A 22,878-nucleotide genomic window follows, 5' to 3' on the forward strand; every position below is an offset into this window, starting at 1 on the left:
ATAGAATATCGATCCTTATGCAATATTTTTCTCTTTTTTGATGTACTTGTTTTTTTATCTTTGCTGTTTGATTTTTTTAATTGTTGTAATTGTTAACACATAATTCGCAATTCAGTCTTTTGGCTGCTATGTTTTAAGTCTTAATTTGAATTTTGAATTTTAAATAAATATACCATTTTGAAAAAAAAAAAAAAAGTAGGACATCCCTAGCTATGCCCAATTCCTAAAACTTAAAACCTTAATTTATTATAATAATTTGGCCTTTGGAACCAGGTCATTCGTAGGCTTCCTAGCTAGTAGTAGGCTAGGGCCTACGCCCTAGGCTTAGGTACAGAATTACTTGTTTACTTGTTTCCCAAGAGAGTCTTTTGTGGTCTGATCCTCCTGGGTATAGAGGCCAAGCAATAATCGTAAAAAAAAGCTTACCCTCCAAAATTTATTATGAACACAACATCTGCATACATGCGATTTGTCAGTATTTTTCCAACTTTCTGTCGGTTTCCTTACAGAATTTTATTGGATGATTTCTTATCTTGTAGAATAATTTGTGAGACTGAATGAATGAATGTTTATGAAATGTTTTTCTTCTGAATCTTAGCGTGGATTTCCACTTGGTTTGATCATATTAATTTAAATTATTAATTTCATGTCATTGCTAATATAAAAATTTGTGAAAGAGCTCAATTATGTATATAGGGGCCTAGCAGGCAATACTACGAACAATCTAACTTTATTTGATTTTTCCAAGGTTTCACAATATTATAGTGTAAAACTTGTTGAGATATCCTTAAACTTTGCACTCATCCATCCATCCATTGCAGTTTTCAACATTTTCATCTGGTTTAGGACTTTTGCCATTTTACTTACTGTGTATTGTCATATTGGTTTTAGTTGTATTACACTGTTCTTCTCATACCTATTTATATCAAAAAAGTACTGTGTATCTATAGGTCAAATAACTTTGGTATTTATTTTCCCCAGGAGTTGATGCCACGAAGAAGGATGCATCTCGACACATGGAGAATGGTAATGCCCTCCTTGCGGCCGGCCAGCTTGCTGAAGCCTTGAATCATTACAATTCCGCTATTGGTAAGTAGATTCTAACCGATAACAATCGTTTCTTTATGCCTTCCCCAAAATTGTTTATTGTAATGGCAGTTGCTATTGTTACACAAGTTGTAAACAAATTTCTAATTTAACCAAATAGTTAGAACTGTGCATGCTCGTATTAAGGTAAATCGACATAAACACCATTCACACAACATAATCTTAAGTTGATTGACCTTCATTGACCTTGGATACGAGCATGCATAGTTCAAACTACAAATTGACCTATTTACCTGTGTATACAAATGTTGTTGTATTCCAATCCTTGCATTCAATCAGAATTGGGAATTTGGTGGAACAATAGCCACTACTGTACCTCTAGTTAATTCTTACTTTGGATGTGGTGCTAGCGGTGCATAATAGAATTCAGTATTTATTCATGTGTAATCCAAGCTGTCGGTGGTCTGGAATGGTAACAGATGGAGATTATTGCATTTGTTTTAAGCGCCTCCAATATATACATAATAAATAAAATGAACAGAAGAATGGTTTGGAAAGAAAGTGCAAATGTTACTTTGTAAATGGATATTACTTGTATATTATTTTAGACAGTAAATATATTCTGTAGTAAATAATATTCGTTAGATGCTATTCATATCATTGAACTGATGTTCCCTATTAATTTTCCAATATTCATAGAGAATGATCCAGACAATTTCATGGCATACTACAGAAGGGCAACTGTCTATTTGGCTATGGGCCGCTCAAAGTCGGCCTTGCCGGATTTAAAGAAAAGTAGCACACTGAATAAAAAATTTTCTCCTGCCCTTGTTAACCATGGTAACATCTTAATGAAGCAAGGAAATCTGGAAGCTGCCAAGGAGGACTACCTGGCTGTTGTAAGTTCACTTTTTAAAAATCTAGAGCTACAATCAATCGATCAATCAATCAATCAATCATCGACTTTAATAATCCACCAAGTCTCCACAAATTCAAACATCTTAAAAACATGACAAACTTGAAGTAGTATAGTAATAGATAGTACAGTAACAGAACATTCGATTGAAACTTAAACCATTGTCAGCATAATGATCCAACAATTTACTGTCAGTAAAGGTTAAAGTTTCAATCAAAACTTTCAGTGAGTAATGTTATTTTAATGATTTACTGTTACCTTTTACATTTTTATTGATAACTATGTTTTTAATATGTACAGCGCTCTGGTCTGTTTTGGAAGGGCGCCTATATATAAATATAATCATATAAATAATGATTATTATTATTATTCTTTGTTGAATGAAACTTCAACAGTTATTGATGATATATTAGTTATTGATATTCTTTAATATATTATTTTATTTATTTATTTAATTTTTTTTTGTTAATGTACTGGAACTGAAGTCAAATATGCTGCATAGTTAAACATAAACATGTTTTTCTTTTCTAACAGACAGAAATGGATTCAGGTAACAAAGAAGCTGGTGAGAAATTACGACTCATTGACCCATTGCTGGCACATTTAGAACAAGGCAACACACACATGAAAGCTAGGAACTTCAACGAAGCTGTTATTAATTACAGTGCTGTAATAGAGGTAAGATAAAAGAGAAAAACATTTTTGTTGAATACAGCATTTACAATGTTGCATGTATGTGTTTATAGTTTTTAATGCATTTTAATGTTTTTAATGTAGTTTTATGTTTTCATGATTTAAGTTTTATTTAGGTAACCATCAACTACATTATTTTAACCAGGAAAAGGAAGAATCCAGTTCTTTTGAGTTAAGGTCATCCTCTAATTATAGACCCATCTATTAAAGATCACTTCCAATTAAAGACAATTTTTCTGTGGTCCCAACTTAACAAATGCCTTTTATCTTTATTATTCTAATATGAGACCAAAGCTGCTAAAGACCATGGAAATTCCATTCCCAAAAAATGGTCTTTAATTGGAGAGAGACCTGTACTTTAAAAATGTTCCTACACGCTATTGATTGATTGTTATATGGGTTTTAATTTCCATTTCTTTTAGCATTGTGTGTGGTTTCCAGATGTCCGAGTGAAACGTGCAGAATGCTATTTACAAGTTGGGGAAGTTTATAAAGCAATCGATGACTATAAGGTCCTGGTGAAGCTAACCAACGACAACACACAAGGGTTCTACAAGATGAGTGGTCTACATTATCAGATCGGAGAGTTAGACAAAGCATTAACGTGAGTAACATGCTCAAGGGTATATAGTTTTTAGTTGTTACGTTTATTGAGAGCAGCTTAGCTCAGTCGGCTAATCTGGTGGTAGCCACTGTGTGTGCGCTGAACCGTGGAGATCTCTAGGTCTCCGGTTCAATTTCCATCGCTGCCTCTCCTTGTGTTTCAGCTAGAGGGCTGAAATACAAGTTACATAGCACACCGTCTTTCGGATGAGACGTTTAAGCCGTTGGTCCCGTGTGCATTTATGGCCCATGTGCACGTTAAAGAACACAGTACACTCTTCGGAAAAGAGTAGGGGATTGTCTCCCGGTGTACTGTCCAATCACCACCAGAAGGACCCAACTGGAAATAAGTCGTCTTCTAGACTTTCGTGGGCTATCCTTGGTGTTTAACCAAATAAATCCAATCCAATCCAATGACCATCATGTGTGACCTAAACATGGACATTTTATAACCCAGAGCATTACCACTGCCTTGCCACCCCTCTTCAAAGGATCAAACACACCTATAATATTTATATATACACATATAACTCATATAAAATATACCTCTATGAAAAAAACACAACATACAGAGTGTAATGAATGAACTGCAAATCGTGGTTAAATATAGTATTTTACTATAAATTTTGTTACTATGTTCATTTATTTATTTAAATTTCTTGTATCTGGTTTAATGCTTAAAATAGATAAATCTAAATTTAGTGTTGATGATTGATGTACGGTACTTTTTCTGTAATGTAAATTTAACAATTAACTGACCAATAAATATTAAAAGTTGAAACCATATCACTGAACAATAAATGATCACATGTAATTTCAATCTTCTTATTGAATAATTATATGTAAAATTGATATAAATATAAAAAATACATAATGCTTTATGTTAGTGAAAGTCATAATGTTATTTCATACACTTATTATTTTCAAATTTTTCTTGTTTTAGGGATATACGAAATTGCTTGAAGTTGGATCCAGAACATAAAGAATGTTTTCCATTTTACAAAAAAATGAAAAAATTAAATAAACAGTTCACATCAGCAAGAGATTATGAAAATGAAGAAAAGTAAGTATCATCAGTTGTTGATCAATATAGATGTGAGGATTTCATTTTTTAAGAATGTTGATTAGTAGATGTGAGGTGTTGACCTTTTGCAAAAAATGTTCAGTAGATATGAGGTTTACCTTTTTATAAAAATATTGATCAGTAGATTGTAAGGTTGACCTTTGGTAAAAATGTTGATCAGTAGATTGTGAGGTTGACCGTTTGCTAAATATGTTGATCAGTAGATGTGAGGTTGACCTTTTGCTAAAAATGTCCAATAGATGTGGGGTTGATCTTTTGGTTAAAATCTAGTAGATTAGAGGCTGACCTGTTGCCCTTAATTGATGATCAGTAGTATTTTTGGAACAAATAAAAGTAAATTACAGTAGAAACAAATTCCTGATTTTACGAACGTAAAAAACAAGGTGAGGACGTCATAAAAAGTGAAGTGCAAAATATAAAAAAAAATCCGCTCGAATTGTAACTGTTATTAGCATGCATACAACACAACACACCATACTATACAGTACTATGTAATTCTCAAGTAAGCCTAGCCTAGGCCTAGTTTATGCCAGTGTAAGTAGTACAAGTCCTTGCCGTATGTAATTGAGGGGTTCTACTCTACTATTATTTATTATCAGTGGTATAAATGACAAAAATAATTATTCTTTACATGCTCATTTAACTTGGAATTTATTATTAGTATTATTAATTATTAAAATTATTGAATAGGATTCAGCAATGGACGTTACCAATAAACAATTGTTTTCACTTTTGTATTTGTAGTTATGAAGATGCTATTGGTAAATATGAGGCAGCAAAGAAAACAGAGCCAAGTAACTGGTCGTACTTATCTAGAGCTGACCGAGGGATTTGTCATTGCCTAGTTAAAGGACAGGAAACATCAAAAGCAATTAAGACATGCACAGATGCGCTAGCTAATGATGAAGAAAACATTGACCTGTTGCTAGATAGAGGAGAAGCATATATACAAAATGAAGATTTTGATAAAGGTAATTCAAATATTAGGGTACTTTTTTTATTTAAGTTCAGTCATACAGCTCTGTTTCCAGGAAGTGCGATTGGTGCATACATACCTTGCCAAATGTTTAAAAGTCCACATTTTTTTATACAGTTGAGTGTACTGAGTAAAAAATGTGTTATTGTCTGTAGTAAAGTTTAAAATGAAATCTAACACCATTTGGCATAGCTCAGCCTATAATACATGGTGTACTGATAGTATATTATACAAATAATAAATAGTTATGAGGGCATTGAAAAGAATATTTCTTTATGAGTGTAAAAATGGATTGTGTAGTTAAAGGAACAGTCCATCTTGCAACAAATGAAAATGTTCTTTCCATTCCATAAATCAAAATATTCATTATTTGTTTTTTAATACACCTATAATAGATTCTTTGTCATTTGATTTTTTATGAAATATAAAGTTAGGTCTTCAAATCTTCCGACTGAACACATTGTAATGGATCAAAGTGAATGGAACCAAAATGAAAAGACATGGAACTTATTTACATTATTAATCAATTCAATTAATTTTCCATTATATGGTATAAATGCCCAGTGTTGCATGATATTAAGCCCACCTATATTGACATGGATTTTTTTTGTTTTTGTTTACAGCAATTGATGATTTTACAAAAGCAAATAGTATAGAAGGAAGTCAACGAACAGAAGAAGCTTTAAAACGAGGCAATAAATTACTGAAACAGTCAAAAAAACGTGATTATTATAAAATATTAGGAGTTAAAAGGTAATTGGAACTTCACTTACTAAGCTTTGTCCGGACTACCAAATTTTCTTTGACAAAAAACTGTTGACTGCCCATATTTACTCATGTTGTTTCTATATATGGTCATCATGATGTCATCATGACCATATTAAGGCATATCACATGTTTTTGTCCTGCTGCCAGGATTTAGACTGGGTTTTTGCACTGCAGTACATAATTTATTATCCAAAAATGCCAGCCAATATTAGCTTTTTCAAGATGGTAATAAATGAGATTTGTATATCAAGATTCAAGATTCATTTAATGTATGTTCATAATAAAAAAAACAAATGTAAGTAATATGGAAATTCATTGTTTGGATATACACATTGCCAAATATATTTGAAAAATAATTACAACATGGCATATAATACAGTACATTAAAATACAGTGTTAAAATGACAGTAAGGGTCAGTATAAAAAGGATTAAAAAAATATGCTTGTTATAAGGAATGAACGTAAAAATGGGACATTAACAAATGCCTGGCAGTAAGATCAGCATATAAAAAACTTCTGGCTTGTATCCATTCAATATTATGTGCCCAAGGTTGAGGGTGAAAGGAAGAAATTGCCTGAAAAATTCATCATAGGCCTGCTGATTAAACCGTATGAATCTTAAAAACAAACAAAAAATTGTTGAAGGTGGTGGGTGTTGTGTAATCTGTATTTTTAAAATACTGATGGTAGGGATAGTTCTAAACTCAAACGCATTATTTAATGAGTTTGATAAGTGTCTGTTGATGGTAGAAAGGGCAATGATGATGATTTTTTTTTTTATCAAAAAACGATTCATTTTCTCTTTCTAGAAATGCAAAGAAAAAGGAAATAGTACAAGCATATCGTAAACTTGCAATGCAATGGCATCCAGATAAGTTTGAAGATCCAGAGGAAAAGAAAAAGGCAGAGAACAAATTTATAGACATAGCAGCTGCAAAGGAGGTGTTAACCACCCCAGGTGAGAAACAGATGCATCATACATCCTCAGTCCCTTTTCCCATAGTCAAGATTAGTGGGAGCATAATTGATGGTGACTTAGATAATGACAGCTGTGATAATATTGAGGATGTAGATGATGACGCTGATGGGGATGATGATGAGAATGTAGATGATTGATGATGAGGATGCAGATGGCACCAATGCAATTAATGACAATGAAAATAAGTATATAGGATTAGAGAATTACAACAAAGAGAATGAAGGACCGGTGATTAAGATGATGAAAATGTAGTATTCTGTTGAACATCGATGTTTGTTTGTAAATCATGCAATTTGGCATTTGTCTTGCATTGATCCTCATGTATTTTATTTAATTTTATTTGATTTTGTGTAATTTTCAAGTTTCCATTACTAACAGGGGGTACCTTGCTCAGTGAAATGGCATTTGAAACAAAGACACTTTTAAAAGATGTTGACCTTAGGTCAAACATCCCTAGCGAAGTCTACTGACCTAGCTACCTTGGGTGACTACAAATCCTTATGGCAAGGATGCACATTATGATGATGATAATAATAATAATGTTGATGAATTGAAGACTAGATGATGATATGGAAGTTCTATGTAATCTATAAAAGCAAAAGAATTTAGATCTGTTCAGGTCAGTTTTTGTGTATTGTAAATATTTCTTGTATTTTTATTTCAGAAATGCGTGAGAAGTTCGATAGAGGGGAAGATCCCCTGGATGCAGAAGAACAGCAACAGCAGAATCGACACTGGGGTAATCCATTTGGTTTCAATCCATTTGGAGGAGGAGGAGGAAATTCATTTAGGTTTCATTTTAATTAAATATTCAAAACTTAATTTATTTCCCAAATATTTCAGTTATAAAATACCTCCCAATTGGTCACATACTTTTTATCTTTATCCCACCACTCAACATTCCCTCAATTTTTGTATGCACATTGGGCACAGGGTTGTCCCTTTGTTTTTTAAGTGGGTGTGAACTTTGAAAACTTGCCTTCAACTTTGAAAACTAGAATTGAGTGAATTGTTTAAGGTTTAGCTGGGTGCATTGAAGGCATTAGTATTAAACCATCAACCAATCAGAAATAATGAATTCACTATCAGTGAATAAAGAATTGTGATTTGTAGTACCATCACCATTACATTAGTTTAGCCTGGTTTCCATGAAATTGTTACAAGCAATTTCTGACTCCTTCAGCGACGCTGATTGGTTGGTCGTATCGGAAAACCTACGATTGCATCAGGGACAGGTTCACCGTGCAAACAATCGCAGTGTTAACGTTAACACACTTTTGATAGTTTATTTTATAGAAACCAGGCTTACAATATGCTGTAATACTAATGTTTATCAAGATAGGCCTATTTAATAAAGAAATTGACACACACTTTGTAAGCACCCTAAACATTCTACCTCAATGAGGTTAAAAAACACAAGTAAAAATTATATGTATGTAATCTACATTAGTATTTATTTTGCATATATTCTAGTATTTCAGATGGCAATGTATGTATACATATATATTTTTCTCTATTTCAATCTCATTTGCTTTGTATATGTTTTGATATTGACATGGTCTGAAATAAAGAGAAATTGAATTCTTTCAATGCAAACTACATGTATACTGACCAAAATCCAACAATTTCTCCTTTCACTCCTTCACTACCATCCCTCACTAACTCTTTCACCATTCAGTTTGCCCTATTGTATCATGTTTTAATTTGTTTAGACCGGATCTATCTTTTAACCTTGATATCATTTAAAGATTGATTCTGATACCATTTAAAACATTCCTACGTATTTTGTTATTCTTATAACTATTATAATTTTTCTTTTGGTATTATTTATTATGGTTATTAATATTCTTATTATTTTATCTTTATAAAATCTGTAATAGTAACACTATCTACATACTACTTATTAAAATGATAAGTAAAGTATATTGCTTCTCAATTTTTTTGTGAACAATATCGGTTAAATGCAATGATCCAGCAAAATTGGGGGAAAAAAGGTGTAAGTCTACTTAAGTGTTATGAATTAGGGAGAGGAGAATTATTTGTGGGGTAGTAGGACAGTGTAAAAATTGTTTTTGGGTCCCAATATTTTTATACATGAGAAGTAAAAAAAGCAAAGGAAACCGTGTCTAATAATGTGATGTTATAGAATTTTAAATTATAAAAATCATAATACAGTTTAATAAAGTAATACCCTTTTGCTGGTGTGTTTAAAGCTGTAGTTAATTGAACTATTTTTATTATTTTCTTTTCATAGTTTACAGTATCAATATATTACCATGTATCTCCAAGGTCTATGCGTATGTTCCATGGTCGCATCACATGAACTATTGTTCTGTCTTTACCATGTAATTTTACATTCAATAGGTGTATTTATTATTTTTAGATGTATTTAGCAGACATGTTTTATTTCTTAAAGATGAAATGTATATTTTATATTCTCTGATCTTGTGGTTGATAAATATGAGGGAACTTTGTTAACGTATGCATTGTGGGCATGACTACACATTTACTGTGGGCATGACTATCCTTGTATTGTAGACGTGGCTAGCCATGCTCTTCTATAATGAAGTGTGTGATCATGTAGGAAATGAAGACTGTTAGCCAAGTGAGCATTTTTTTAACTTCATAACTACAGTTATTATTCAAAATATTCGCAGTAAAGAGGTCCTGTAATAAATTAAATTGTTATTGTCCCCTAAAAATATCAAACCAAATAACTCTGGTAGATAGTTAGGACTGCTTTTCCCAGCAAACTACTACATATTTAAGGAAATATACTATTTCTTGTTTTCTATAAGAAAGGTAGATACTGGTAATGGAATAAAGTGATAAATATATACTTGTTCGTTTTGTTGTTTTTACTAGAGATTGACCACATCGATTTTAAATTTGTAATTACTCAGCACTTGACAAACTTCCTGGGCAGATTTAATGGTTATTTTTTGTTAAGAATCATGTAAACCTAACAATTAGATTAAGTGGTGGTTCCAGAAATTTGCTGAGAGGGGTTCTGACATGTCCGAGGGGTCCAAAAAAAATAATAAAAAAAATAAAAATAAAAATCACTGGTAGGGTTTACAGGGAGTCTTTATGGCTTAGTATGGTGCAAATTGTGCTTTTTGATCAGTATTAGGGATTGGCAATCAAAATAATATTATTAGGATGTAGGGGGGGGGGGGATGTGAATGCCCTCCCTTCCCACCACTGGGCTACAGTAAGTGCACATTGGCAGTTGACGTTAATGCTTCGATCACTTCATGATAGAACTTTCGTCGAGCCTGAAGCCTTTTTGAAACTTGTGGAAAGATTTTGAGATAATGCATATTGCAATTTCCACGAAATTAATGTTAGCCTATTTTGTCTGTTGTGATGTACCTAAACAGATTTATGATGACCTAAGCAGGGGTCTCCGAGAAATCTGGACAAGTCTCTCACAATCAAGCTAGAAATCTGGAAAATACTCAATCTTCCACTAATTCTTTTACTACCAATTATCTGACCAAAGTCACTGCAGATGGGCATCACCATGTGCAGCACACTAAAAATAAATGTGTTAAGAAACCTCATTTAACCAGATGTCCCGAAAGTCACTTCTTACATAATGGATTTGATAATCATGTACCGTGTTTGTCCTCGAAGATCCTTCCATTAGAAATAAATTAAGATTCAAGGACCTAGTAAAAAAAAAATGGTATTTACCTATAGGGCACAACACACTTACATAATAAAGGTTGAACCAGCCTAATCAAAACTAGATAACTCGTAATTCAATGTCAATATGTGCCAATGAACAATTGCTACGTCATTCCTCAATAGCTGTTCCAATCTCTGTGGCTGATTGGTGTGTGTGTGTCAAGTAGTCCTAGAAACATAGAACATTACAGAAGATTGTATGTACACAGGATCAGTGATGTGCGCTGTATTAGCCGAGCAAAATTTAAGTCATGCTCTTCACATTGGACAACTTCCACTTGGTTGAACCTACCACGTGGCTTAGTAAAAGATTTGGGAAGCGAGGCTCTAGATCCGCACACCGACTATACTCTAACAAAGTTGTAAGAACTATTTGATGAATAAATTTTCATTGATGTTGATTGGACTGATGAAGAAAGAGGAAGAAATGAAATGAAGAATGTAAACAGTAAAGACAAAAATAATTCAAATCTCTCCAGTTCTCTGACATTTATTAACCAAGATGTAGGAATATACATTACTATACCCGATCATCTCCGCGACTGGAAAAGAAAAAAAAAATATACAAGTAGTACTAGAAAATGCATCATTTTTATCTATAGTTGAGCCACAAAATGTACTTTGTTCATTTTATAAATTTAATTCACACCACAAATCTCATTAAAAATGACTCTGAATTTCTATTTAATAAACTGACTATCAGTTTAGACCAGGCTTCATATTTTTACATCCTTTTTACATTTTTTTTTTAATAATTAGTCTGTAGCTGGTACACCCACTTAAAATTTTTTCATAAACTTTGTTATCAAAAACCAAGCATGCCATGTGAAGCATGAAGTAAGACACGCTGTAGTGCAGTTCCACTTACAAACCATTTATAGTTGTGGAAAACAACAGTAACAAAATGAAAATTATCAGAATTACAAAAATGCTATAATTAATGTAAACAATCATTTCTCTCACTAGTTGTCACAGAATTAAGGTGTTGCCATGACCTTAGTATTAAATGACCTTTGACTTGCAATGTTGTACACCTAATAGATTCTCTATCTAGTTATGTTCCATTGTTAATACATTTCCTTATGAAAATTTGTCAATATGATTTTACAGAAAATTTTGAGAACATCATTTTTCAGCATTTTTTTCAGTCAAGTAAAAATGCAAGTATATACAAACGTAACAAAATAATGTTGAACATTATGAAATATTAGAGGGAGAAAATATGTTTAAAAACATCATATTTTGGTTATATAACTAGATATTTCATTTGTGATACATCATGTTACTAAACAAAACATTTTTTTTGTAATGTTCTTAATAGCAAAATAAATCTGAACATTTGATCAAGATAATAATGATCTAAATCTGGTCTTCATGGAAACTTAACTCCCAATTTTGAACGATCAGATGCAAAGTAATTTTGAAGTGACTCCCTAACCTGCTCTTAATGTTGAATTCACACTGCTTTAGTGTCAACACCCCATTTAAAATTTGAACCCTAATATATATGGACAAAAACTTAGTGTTTATAAATAGAAATTGGCAGCTGTATAAAGAACTTCTGGGGCCAGGCAAATAGAAATTTCTACACTCGGTACAAGTTGGCTTCTTAGTAGTACAAACTCTCAATGTATCCATAGTATAAATAATAAAGCAATTCTAGTGCATATTGTTATACCAAACATATGCTGGTAGCCTAAACATTTTTTCAGAACAATTCAATGCAAATGACTAATTCAACAAATACAAATGGCATATTCAACAGGTGATAACATGTGAAGCACCCCACAGTCTACTTCATTAGTATCCCATTTTGCTTTAGTTAAATAAAAATTGGGCATGACATTTCATCCTAGAAACACAATAGGACTAAGTAATGGGGACAATGCATGGAAGGTAGCACAAGGCCAGATTCTTTAAGATTTTTGTGCATTTGAAACATCAGTGACATTTAATTAGTTGTTTTACAATAATACATAATGTTGTTTTAATAGTGCATCATTACTGGCAAAAACAAAAAAAACAATTTTGGTTGGTTACTGCCTTTAGAGTGTCAAAAAGTGTTCATCCAATCTAAATGAAAATATTCATAGTTGAATCAGGGAGTAACACTTCCACAAAAAAGAGTTACAAAAATTTGTACTCCAATCTAAATCGAAATATCAAGCTGAATTAAAATTCAATCAAATTTAGAGATCCTTTAAAGAATCATTAGATCAGAGCACAACCAAAGAGGCTGTAAATTGGTTTCGGCTAACCCCTTCAAAAAGGAGGAATCGCCCCTTCCAATCATGGATACACCTGCATTCCAAGTCGAATAATCAGGGCGTAATACATCCGCTACAAGAATGCTGCTAGACGACAATGGACATTTCTGCTAAACCCCGCCCCTTCAATATTGTTGCTTAGGTTACACAAAACAATGAACGTAAATGTTAATCTGGCACTGTTCTGATTGGTCAGTTCTTATATTTGATTGACAGCCCAGAAAGGTCCATTATCCTATCCTTCTTGTCGGACACAACCAAACATTTGTGATATAACTCATAAATGCCATTCCATTAGTTTTTAACATTTTCCATAAATTCCAATACTCTTTACATTCTATTAGATCCTGTACATAATAACACCCGTAATTAAACATATTACTAAAAAAAAATCAACACACACATACACACAAAACATCCATTAAACCTGCTGAGAGCAATTGTTTGTCTCATCATATTCTCCCTTTAAGGATAATTCATTTAATCATTAAAAATGATATCTAAATAAAGACAAAAATATATTTACATATTCAAAATGCTCTATCATGTTTGTGTTATAAACCTCATGTCTTAAATTCTTTAACTGAATGTAAATTATATTTGGCCAGATAATTTGAATTTGGAAGGACATATTTTATTAAAATGGTTTATTAAAAAATAGGTGTTCAAAACTTTTACTACTGCCCATTAGAAGCATGTTTTGTAGCAAGTAAATTTGATACATCCTTTACATCAGAATGTATAGGTACTAACTTGCCCCTTATATCAACATCGATGGATCTGTAAATACATGGTGTAATGAATCAGACTCAACTGCACATGACCTCCACCGTCATGTTCCCATGTATCAACAAGGAGGGGTACTGAATGACCACATGTATCAACATGAATGGGTACTGAATATGACCCGATGCATCAACATAGAGGGGTATATGAATATGATTTTTTTTTTATTCAACTTTATTTAATGAAGGTGTCCCTAACAGCAATGCTGATATAATGGGGCCATCTATATCAAAATGGAGAGGTATAGAATATGACCCCCTGTATCAACATGGATGGGTACTGAATTTGACCCCCATGTATGAACATGAAGGGGTGTACTGAATATGATACATGTACCAACATGGAGGGGTACTGAATTTGACCCCATCTATCAACATGGAGGGGTACTGAATTTGACCCAATGTATCAACATTAGGGGGTACTGAATAATGGCTTCAGAGCGAAAATATCATGGTGACTTCCTTTTAGAGGTTTCAGATTTCTATACATCAGTTTCTGTCCACAAATGAATATCATGCAAAAATTAATATTTTCGAACCTTCTTCTTGTCCATCTTCATTTTGTGACCATAAAAATCAAACTTACTGTAAATTAACTGAGATATGTATATATGTTTCAGGTTGGAATGATGCTTTAAAATCACAGAATGTACTATGTTGCCATGGCTAGAAGGGGAAAAATTTTGCATTGTGTTAGATAATCTTGCAAGAAAACTGAAAGGCAATTGATCTTAACATGTATTTTTTTTGTTCCATAATCAACAACTGATTTGTGATCTTTCGTACTTGTGTAATATTTTTAATCTTTTATCAATCTGTTTTTATTAATAATCGCTATGTCCACATCTACTTAGACACTAAAATCCTTGCGTTCCTTTCACATAAACATGTGTCAAGAAAGGCATTTCACACGTGCTTCCATTTTCAAAATGTAGCCCAGATGATGAAGACTATTATTTGATCTGTAGAAATAGCCCATAGAGGGTTGACAACACTTATATTTTTTGTGACTGGAATCCTTCCCAAAAACTGTGATAAAGCAGATTCTTCCAGGTATTCTAAATTCAGGATGAACATAAGACAGGATGTTTTGCATCAATTGCAATAATTTATAAATTATCAACATCTTTTTGCAAGAACATTAAGCAGGTTGGTCAACACGTTGGCCAGCACTGCTTCACTTAGAAGTTGTAAAACTGATAAGAGGTAATATAAACTTATATACTTTAAAAAGAAAACATTTTGCACTCAAGCTCCATTTCAACCAGCGTCACACCAATACAAGATATGTTAATAAATAAAATGAGCAGAAACGCATCAAAATCATAACGGCACTCGATCAGCAAACTCAGCGCATGCAGTAGATCTTGGAATTTAAATGTGAGAAACTTGGGGTAGCAAGAAATGACCAGTACAGATCTACGACGACTGGATCTCCAGCTATTGCAGAGTCACATCAATAAGGACATTTGGCCATCACTGCGCTATTCAAAATGTATCACTGGCTGGAACCAACTGACCTTGATTTGATCCATTACAAAGCCAAGTCAAATAAACTAAAGGCTGTCAAATGGATTTTTGGCTGTTACTAAGTCCATTCAATTGGACATTTAGCAGCTAGAGCAACGTTGAATTAACCTTTGACCTTGCTCAATTATGGTGTATCAAGTCTTTCCTTGGCGATTACATAGCCATGTAAATTCCATCCATATTTGTTCGGTACATGGTCATATGACATGGACTTGACCAGCAAAGAAGCTTAATATCTTCAGTTCATGGATATTTTTTTTATTTTGTGCTTTATCAATTATGTTTATACTTTACTGTGGATTTACTTTCATTCCACACTTAAATCATCATCGGACCCATCAACATCACTCTCAAGCAACGATGATGGTGTGTCAGTGGCACCACGTGAATGACCAAAGCTTGAATGTGACCCAATACTTGGTGTACGGGACATTGTCTGTCCAGTTGCTAAGGCAACTTCAAAATCCAATGACAAAGGAGATGAACTCTGTTCTTGCGACGATGTCTGGCTTGCTGATCCAGCACTAGCCGATGCACGCGATTGAATTCCGCTTGGTCCTGCGATTATTGATGTGCTATTTGTTTGCCCTTTATTTTGCTGGGCCATTTCTGGAGAGAGAAAAAAAACAAACAATATAAGCAATCTTTAGCTAAGTTATTTTATGTAAAACATTTTTCTTATCTAGGTAGACCTTCACTTCTACCAGGGAACAGTTAAATTTAACTGTTCCCTGCTTCTAGTAATTAATATGTGCTGGTAAGCATACAAAGTAGGACAAATCTTGTCCTCACACTTACATATTTAGAAAACATAATGATCATCAAATTTGAACTACAAAAAAAAAGGGGGGAAACCGTAACCCCTTGTAAGGGAAGAGTTTGGGAGTGTTTCTGCATAGCACAACATGCCCAGCAAGTGATCTTGGCAGCTTGTAATCACTACCTTGTTTTTCAAGCCTACAAGGTAGCCATTTATACTCTTGGGAGGATACAGACAATTGTAGGTAAATGAATTTGCTAAATGTATTGCAAGGTTCGAACATCATACCACAGGGTTGACAGCCATGATCGCAACTGCCTTAACTGCTTCAACATTTTCTACCTTTAGTAGCTTGCAAGAAATCCATATATTTAGGCATTTTTATCGACACTAAGGCAAAAAGATATTGTATATGTGGGGATGGAATAAAGACACTAGAAGAAAACAGGAGCTAAGACTTGAGAAGTCACTTACCAAGCACATATGGTTCTAAGGCTTTTGGAACCATTTCTCTTGCTTGTTTTAAATGTTCTTCTTTGCATTCACCTTTGTCCAGGCCAAAGGCCATGCCCATTCGCTTCAGTACTTCTATATCATCATGAATTTCAAATGCATTGTCAAAACTAAATAGATATTCAAATCTGAAACAAAAATACACTTAGGATGATTGTTGATCTTGGCATACACTACTAGAAAGGTAAAAGGAGAAAGCTTATAACTCAGTGTCATTGCGCTGAATTACGTATGGCCGTGGTCCGTGACTACCTAGCGGCCGTAAATAGGCACTTATAGTAGCTACATCTTCACACCATTCCACAACAGGGGCTGAAATAGACCACAGTATCGGGGTACCCCACTACTCTTTCGAAATATGTAATGTGTTCTTTAAAGTGCACACAAGCCAGATGTGTACAGCAGACCTCTATTTTAAGTCCTTATCGGAGAAGACTTGGTCCTACTAACCAAACCCTGGGTAATGAGAGGTTGGAACCAGCGCCGATGTTAAGGCTGTAGTTACCACCCCCCGGATGACCACTCAGCCACTCGACTCGCCATAAATGAGACTAAACAAATTTTAAAAAGAAATTTCAAGCTAAGATGATATGATGATGATAGATGGTGGTGCTGATGACGACTATGACGATAATGAATAACGACAATGATTAGATTATAATGATGCCAATGATAAAGACAATGACAATAATGATGATTATGATTTTGATGATGATGACAACGACGATGATGAGGATGTAGTTGATATTATAGTACTTACTTATCATTAGATATACTACAATCAATCACCGTCTTCTTGCTTGTGTTGACAATGATGTAGGGAAGGTGGATGGCGGAACTGCTGGTAGGAGCATTACTAAATCCGGACTGCTCCATTGATTTGTTTCTCTGCACAAGGTTCTTGAAAGCAATTTGCTATAGAAATAATTGCAATTATTTATCAATGTTGAAAATGAGTATGTCAATTAGTATACACATATATTTCCATGTTAACTTTTGTGCAATTAACACAAAAAGTCAATAATTTGTGGAATTTTTGTATTTGGGAGATTCACAATCGTCAGGCCTAATGGATTTAACATTGATCAGTAATGGTGGCAAATAAACAAACAATTTTTTAAAGAGTACTGTACTGAGAAAAAAAAAGATAAAAACTACATAAAACGTGCATCAATTACACACATCCAAATCTAATGAATTGTTTGAAATTAACAGAATGACAAATAAATTAAACCAATGGGGTGACTGCCAATTTTTAAGTCTATGGAGCAGTATTTTTTGGATGCTTAAATACTAAGTCCTCGAAATAAATTATCATCATATTGTCTAGGATCTGTATATTACCTGCAATATTAGTTCTTGAAGCTGTGATGTCTTATGTCGTATTCGTTCTTCCCTCTGTTTCTTCTCTAGCTCCAAATTCTGACACTCCTGCGCTGAATTCGTTGGCAGACCGATCCACCGGATTTCTTTTTTCTCCTTGGAGATGATATTCATTGCCATGAGAACGTTGAGGGCATCGTACACCCGCCTTCGAATATTCTTCTGCTCATACTGTGCCTGTTGTAAAGAAGAAGTGTTTGAATTTGTGAATAGTGCACAAGAGAGATTCACAACTGATGAGTGAACTTTGGCTAGGAATGTAAACATGCATATAATCATCAAGTTTCTTATTTTTTAGAATTGTGTCCCCTAAGGTTTCACTGCATGTAACCACCTGAATGAAGTTGAGAGTTCATTTTGAATTGAATTAAATCATGTGACAACTCTATCATTTTTGGTTCTTGACTTCATGTTTACTATACATCTACCTGTTGCATCACTACTGGTCTGGTTCATATTCAGTTTTACAAATCAGTGGCTGCAATGTATGTTATCATCTCTTATTTTAATCTAATCCCCTGACTGGGTACTAAACCTGTGACATAGTGGTACTACACCCACAAGTTGCTGGTCTTACACCCCTGGGTCTGCAGTAGTACAGGAGTGTGTGGCGCAGTATATAAGATGTTGGTCTTCTGATCGTGAGATCGGGAGTTCCAGACCGATGCTCGTCGCATTGCTTGTGTCCTTGGGCAAGGCACTTTACTTACATCTGCCTCTCTCCACCCAGGAGTATAAATGGGTACCTGGTAGGATGATGTGGCATTGCAGGTATTCGTCTATATAGGCATTAAATTGCACGTATGGCTAGAAATACTCCCCAGGGAGTGGAGGAGTTTGCACTTTGTGCTGGTTGATTATGGATCCGACTTAGTAATACTCCCTCCCTTGATTTTACTCCCCTACTTTTTCTACATGGTTCTACCACATCTATTTGGTTCTAATCCATATTTTGTTTTCAGGGTGACAGTTGATGGCACATACTTACTTGTTCTGATGGTGATAATCGATGGTGTGGGGGAATACCAGCAAATTCTTGTACCAATTCATCAGCAACCTCATTATAGGATGTTACGCCTTTCTTTTTAACCTTCTCACAAACTTTATTAGAAAAATGTCTAAGACCCTTGCCCTCCTTCTCCCGTTTCCTTCGTTTGCCACTTCCTCTGAAAAAAGCATAAATCACTTGGTTGGCATTTTTTAACCACTAACCTAGGGATCATCTAGGAATACACATGATGTTTTAGTACTTCACTCAACTAATGAGATAGCTTGGAGTTATGATCTCATGATTCAAGTTCAGTCATGTTATAGCTATTACAGTCATTATGCTCTTACACACCTACAAGTACATTACGTATACAAAACATACTGCCAGTACAGTAAAATCTTTAAAGTGTTAGCTATACTACTGTTAGGCTAGGCAAATTAGATTGATGTAGGGGTGAAGTAGTTCAAATAGATCAAGGTTGAATTAATTAATTTCTGTCCATACTATTAACTTTTATGTGACAAATACAGGTGTGCTTTGCTCCTATATCGTTGTGACAATGTGTGACAACATCACACCCCTATATGGGCAAATCATGTAAATTTGTCATGTAAAACTTTAATATGTGCAGACAGAGATTTAGTAAGGTAGAAAAAATATATAGAAACTCACGTAAAATCTTGATTGTCACTGTCTACATAAATAGTCCTTTTTCTGAGAAAAAAAAAATATATACTGTGAGGATTCTGTGTAGGTAAGAATTAGGACCAAGTCTTGTCAGCATCTCTAGTATCACAATGTGACATAAGTATTTAATGGACATCACTGTCAAAGATTAGGCCTACATTTCAATACAAACATGCCAGGATTTGGATATTAATGAACAACTGTGGTGGTACATCTTCTTTTTTTCTAGAATAAGTCCACTTCCTTACTAGGGCATAATTATGGTGTCAATTCTGACAGAATTTTAGGATTCTTAGAAAATAACACCTACATAATCCTTCCAAGTATTTTTTAAAATGTAATTTATCTTTGCCAAGGCACTTTTGAAGGTGAAAATTTCCAGGTACAGTATGTCTGGAAATGTGACTGCCTTTACACCCTTTTCTGTGGTATTTTTAGAAACGACTCCTTCTTATATCCTCTTAAGGCTGTCATTTTCCACCAGACAGTTCTTTGGATAGGCCACTATATCTTGCACCCTTCCCTAGGTACAATTTGAAAAGCGAATATGAGTACAGTAAGAGATCCTCCTTATAACATTTACCTACTGCAATAGAAATTGTAACTCTGGGATCTCTTGTCATCTTTTTTAAACAGTACAATAATCATTTCATAGCTGTATTTATGATTAGGGAAACTTTACTGAGCTCTACCCTTGACCTTTCAGTCTTCGCCATGTTACTATGCAATATTATATTACAGTTCCGCTCCGATTTTAGTATATTTAATATGCAATTGTCAGGTCTATAAAATCTACACAATGAAATGAAGGTTTTAGATAAATAAATCATAGGCAACTAGGCTTTAGTGCTAGTGGTGTATCTATTAACCTGGGGAAGGCTGATAGGTGGAGGGGCAGATATGTGGGGAATTGGTAGGGGAAGTAGTGTTACAAATATTAGTGGGTGTAAAACTGGTGGAATTTTCAGTATGGTCACAATACTTTTGACTACTTCGGTATTTTATCTGCAAACTTCTAGGGGGATGGGCATGATCTTTACCTGGTGATAAATGCTTTATATTTATTTAATTCTGAGAAAAGTTAGGACGTTTTATCATAAGATAAGGTGGCAATGGGAGGGTGGGATAAAATTTAATAAAAATTAAAATAATTTTTTTCCAACATTTGTCAGGAGATTACAAGCACTAAACAAGCCAAAAATAAAATTGTATCATTCTCAGTGGGCTACTGATATGCAAAATAAGGTTAATATAAAAAGGTGTTACTTAGTGGATAGTGTACAGTATGCAATTCGAGACCACCTTTGGGACCTACAAAATTGGGGTGGTCTCGGGGTTGTTCGGTCTCCACATTGAGGGTTAGCATAGTGTTGGTTCCTTGACAAAGTGGTCTCGAATTAGAAGGGTTTCGGAATTAGAGGGGTCTTGAATTGAAGGGTGCACAAGAGACTGTGCACTTTATTGCGGACTCTTGGTTCATCCCTTCCACTATTAGTTATTACAAATATGAATGCTGTTTGCCATGCATAGAAAGTAAAAGTTAGCACACTGTGCAAACAAACTGCAAAGTTAATGACATACCTCCATGGTGATTCCAGCCCAACAGGTGTTAGTATGTGTGGATTTCCGCCTAATACTGTTGGAACTGTTCGTTGTGGTGTCCCCAAATTCTGCAGAAAAAATTATATTCTTCATTAAAAATTTAAAATAGTCAAAACAGAAATGATTACTTTTTTAAGGAGGAAGTATTCAATTTCCTTGTGTCCTATGGTTTGCTGGTACTACTTAAGGAAAACAATTAATGATAACAGCCTGATTGGAAACATAGTTCCTGGTTTAATAATGGAGGTACTGGCTAGGAAGCGCTTGGTTATAATGTTCAATTTCTAGATGTAAATAGGATGTTAATGTTAATATGATATACGATCCTTCCATGGAAATCCTCCTAGAGTGTTATATATCTGATTAACCTATAATCATACAAGTAACATCCACTACCCCACTCTTTACCACGCAACGTTGGGCCAAAATACATCTTTTACTAATTATATTGTAAATTGTAAAGATTAAATGAGTAGCTATTAATTTGCTGACTGATGTAATGAAAAATGTCCATAAGTACCAGGGTGCAGCTGCAGAAAACTAAGGGTGGGTTAGTAAACATTTTAAGGGTGGATTTTAAGAAGAGGAAATGTGGGTGGAGGGCCATGAAATTAGCTTTAGACTCGGTGGAAAGCTTCAAGGCTGAGTGGTCTCGCCCACCACAACTGCATCTCTGGACTACATATTTCTATAGCGTGCCCACGATATTTTGAATCTGTGTTGCAAAGATTACAATCAAGCATGAGGTCTACAAACCATAGGAGATCCTGTAGTCGTTGTGAGTGTTGTCCGATTCTGAAGGCTCTTTGGCAAGATCTGTGTTTCCCCTTTCAAAGGAGACGACTTGTAGTGTATAGCGCCTGGGATGACAGCTACAGGTAGTGCTAGTGTTCCTAGGGGGGGGAAAAAAAAAAAGAGAAATTGTTACCAAGGAAGTTTAACACTGTTGTCGCACAAGTCTACCAAGCCAGGCACGCATTGCATAGTACGACCATCGTATGACAAATCCAACTCCGCTTCATGTACTGTAGTGCTAGACGATGCGACGCCATCTGCTGATTGTCGTTGGCAGTCTGAACGGGTCATTCCATTGCCCGCGTGTTATGGCGTTGCATTCTGCATAGAATTGTAATTGAATTCCTGCATGATTAGCTTCCTGGTATAATGCAAAAACAATTTGAAGCCTTCATGTCACCTACTTCACTAAAAATTTTACTTAGAAGTAAACAAAACTGATTGCCTTTTATAGACACAAATGATTTTTGCAGTACAAAGCTAGTTCTCAGGAAAATTTGGAATAGAACACCTTTTTCTGACCCTGAATTGGATGCATTTCGCACGTACATTGTATGATGCTGCCTCAATGGTTGAGAACAGATCGATGGTTGAGAACAGATCATCTGGAAAGTAGTTAATGTACACAATAGTGTATTTATTAACATTTTTTTAATATTCATGGAAATGAATGGGGAATACTAGATCATGTTTTGTAATTTAATATATTAAAGTTATGGTAAGCTACGCTGTAAATGTTTCCATATTCAAGCTATAGGCCTATACCGATTCTAAAGTCACAACTTTCAATAAACAGCGACACTCTA

At 34.3% G+C, this 22,878-nt stretch overlaps 2 protein-coding genes across 2 annotated transcripts in view; one reads left to right on the forward strand and one right to left on the reverse strand.

The window, feature by feature from the left end:
- Positions 1–9,905, forward strand: part of LOC117124761 (dnaJ homolog subfamily C member 3-like) — an 11,746-nt gene extending 1,841 nt beyond the window's left edge. Inside the window, exons 2-10 of the mRNA XM_033271083.1 lie at positions 982–1,089; positions 1,747–1,946; positions 2,498–2,641; positions 3,079–3,260; positions 4,203–4,322; positions 5,088–5,314; positions 5,943–6,072; positions 6,897–7,045; positions 7,731–9,905. Of these exons, the coding sequence (XP_033126974.1) occupies positions 982–1,089; positions 1,747–1,946; positions 2,498–2,641; positions 3,079–3,260; positions 4,203–4,322; positions 5,088–5,314; positions 5,943–6,072; positions 6,897–7,045; positions 7,731–7,873 (1,403 nt within the window). The 3' untranslated portion in view covers positions 7,874–9,905. The remainder of the gene's footprint in view (positions 1–981; positions 1,090–1,746; positions 1,947–2,497; positions 2,642–3,078; positions 3,261–4,202; positions 4,323–5,087; positions 5,315–5,942; positions 6,073–6,896; positions 7,046–7,730) is intronic.
- A 1,318-nt stretch (positions 9,906–11,223) lies between these two features.
- Positions 11,224–22,878, reverse strand: part of LOC117124744 (transcription factor Dp-1-like) — a 41,847-nt gene continuing 30,192 nt past the window's right edge. The window contains exons 4-11 of the mRNA XM_033271057.1: positions 22,034–22,170; positions 21,257–21,345; positions 19,661–19,702; positions 18,986–19,163; positions 17,959–18,174; positions 17,375–17,529; positions 16,576–16,742; positions 11,224–15,950 (exon numbers count right to left, since the gene is read on the reverse strand). Coding sequence (XP_033126948.1) covers positions 15,649–15,950; positions 16,576–16,742; positions 17,375–17,529; positions 17,959–18,174; positions 18,986–19,163; positions 19,661–19,702; positions 21,257–21,345; positions 22,034–22,170 — 1,286 coding nt within the window. The 3' untranslated portion in view covers positions 11,224–15,648. The remainder of the gene's footprint in view (positions 15,951–16,575; positions 16,743–17,374; positions 17,530–17,958; positions 18,175–18,985; positions 19,164–19,660; positions 19,703–21,256; positions 21,346–22,033; positions 22,171–22,878) is intronic.

The sequence above is a fragment of the Anneissia japonica genome, unplaced genomic scaffold (assembly GCF_011630105.1).
Source record: "Anneissia japonica isolate Jap-2015-1 unplaced genomic scaffold, ASM1163010v1 scaffold1764_len714935_cov166, whole genome shotgun sequence".
NCBI lineage: Eukaryota > Metazoa > Echinodermata > Crinoidea > Comatulida > Comatulidae > Anneissia > Anneissia japonica.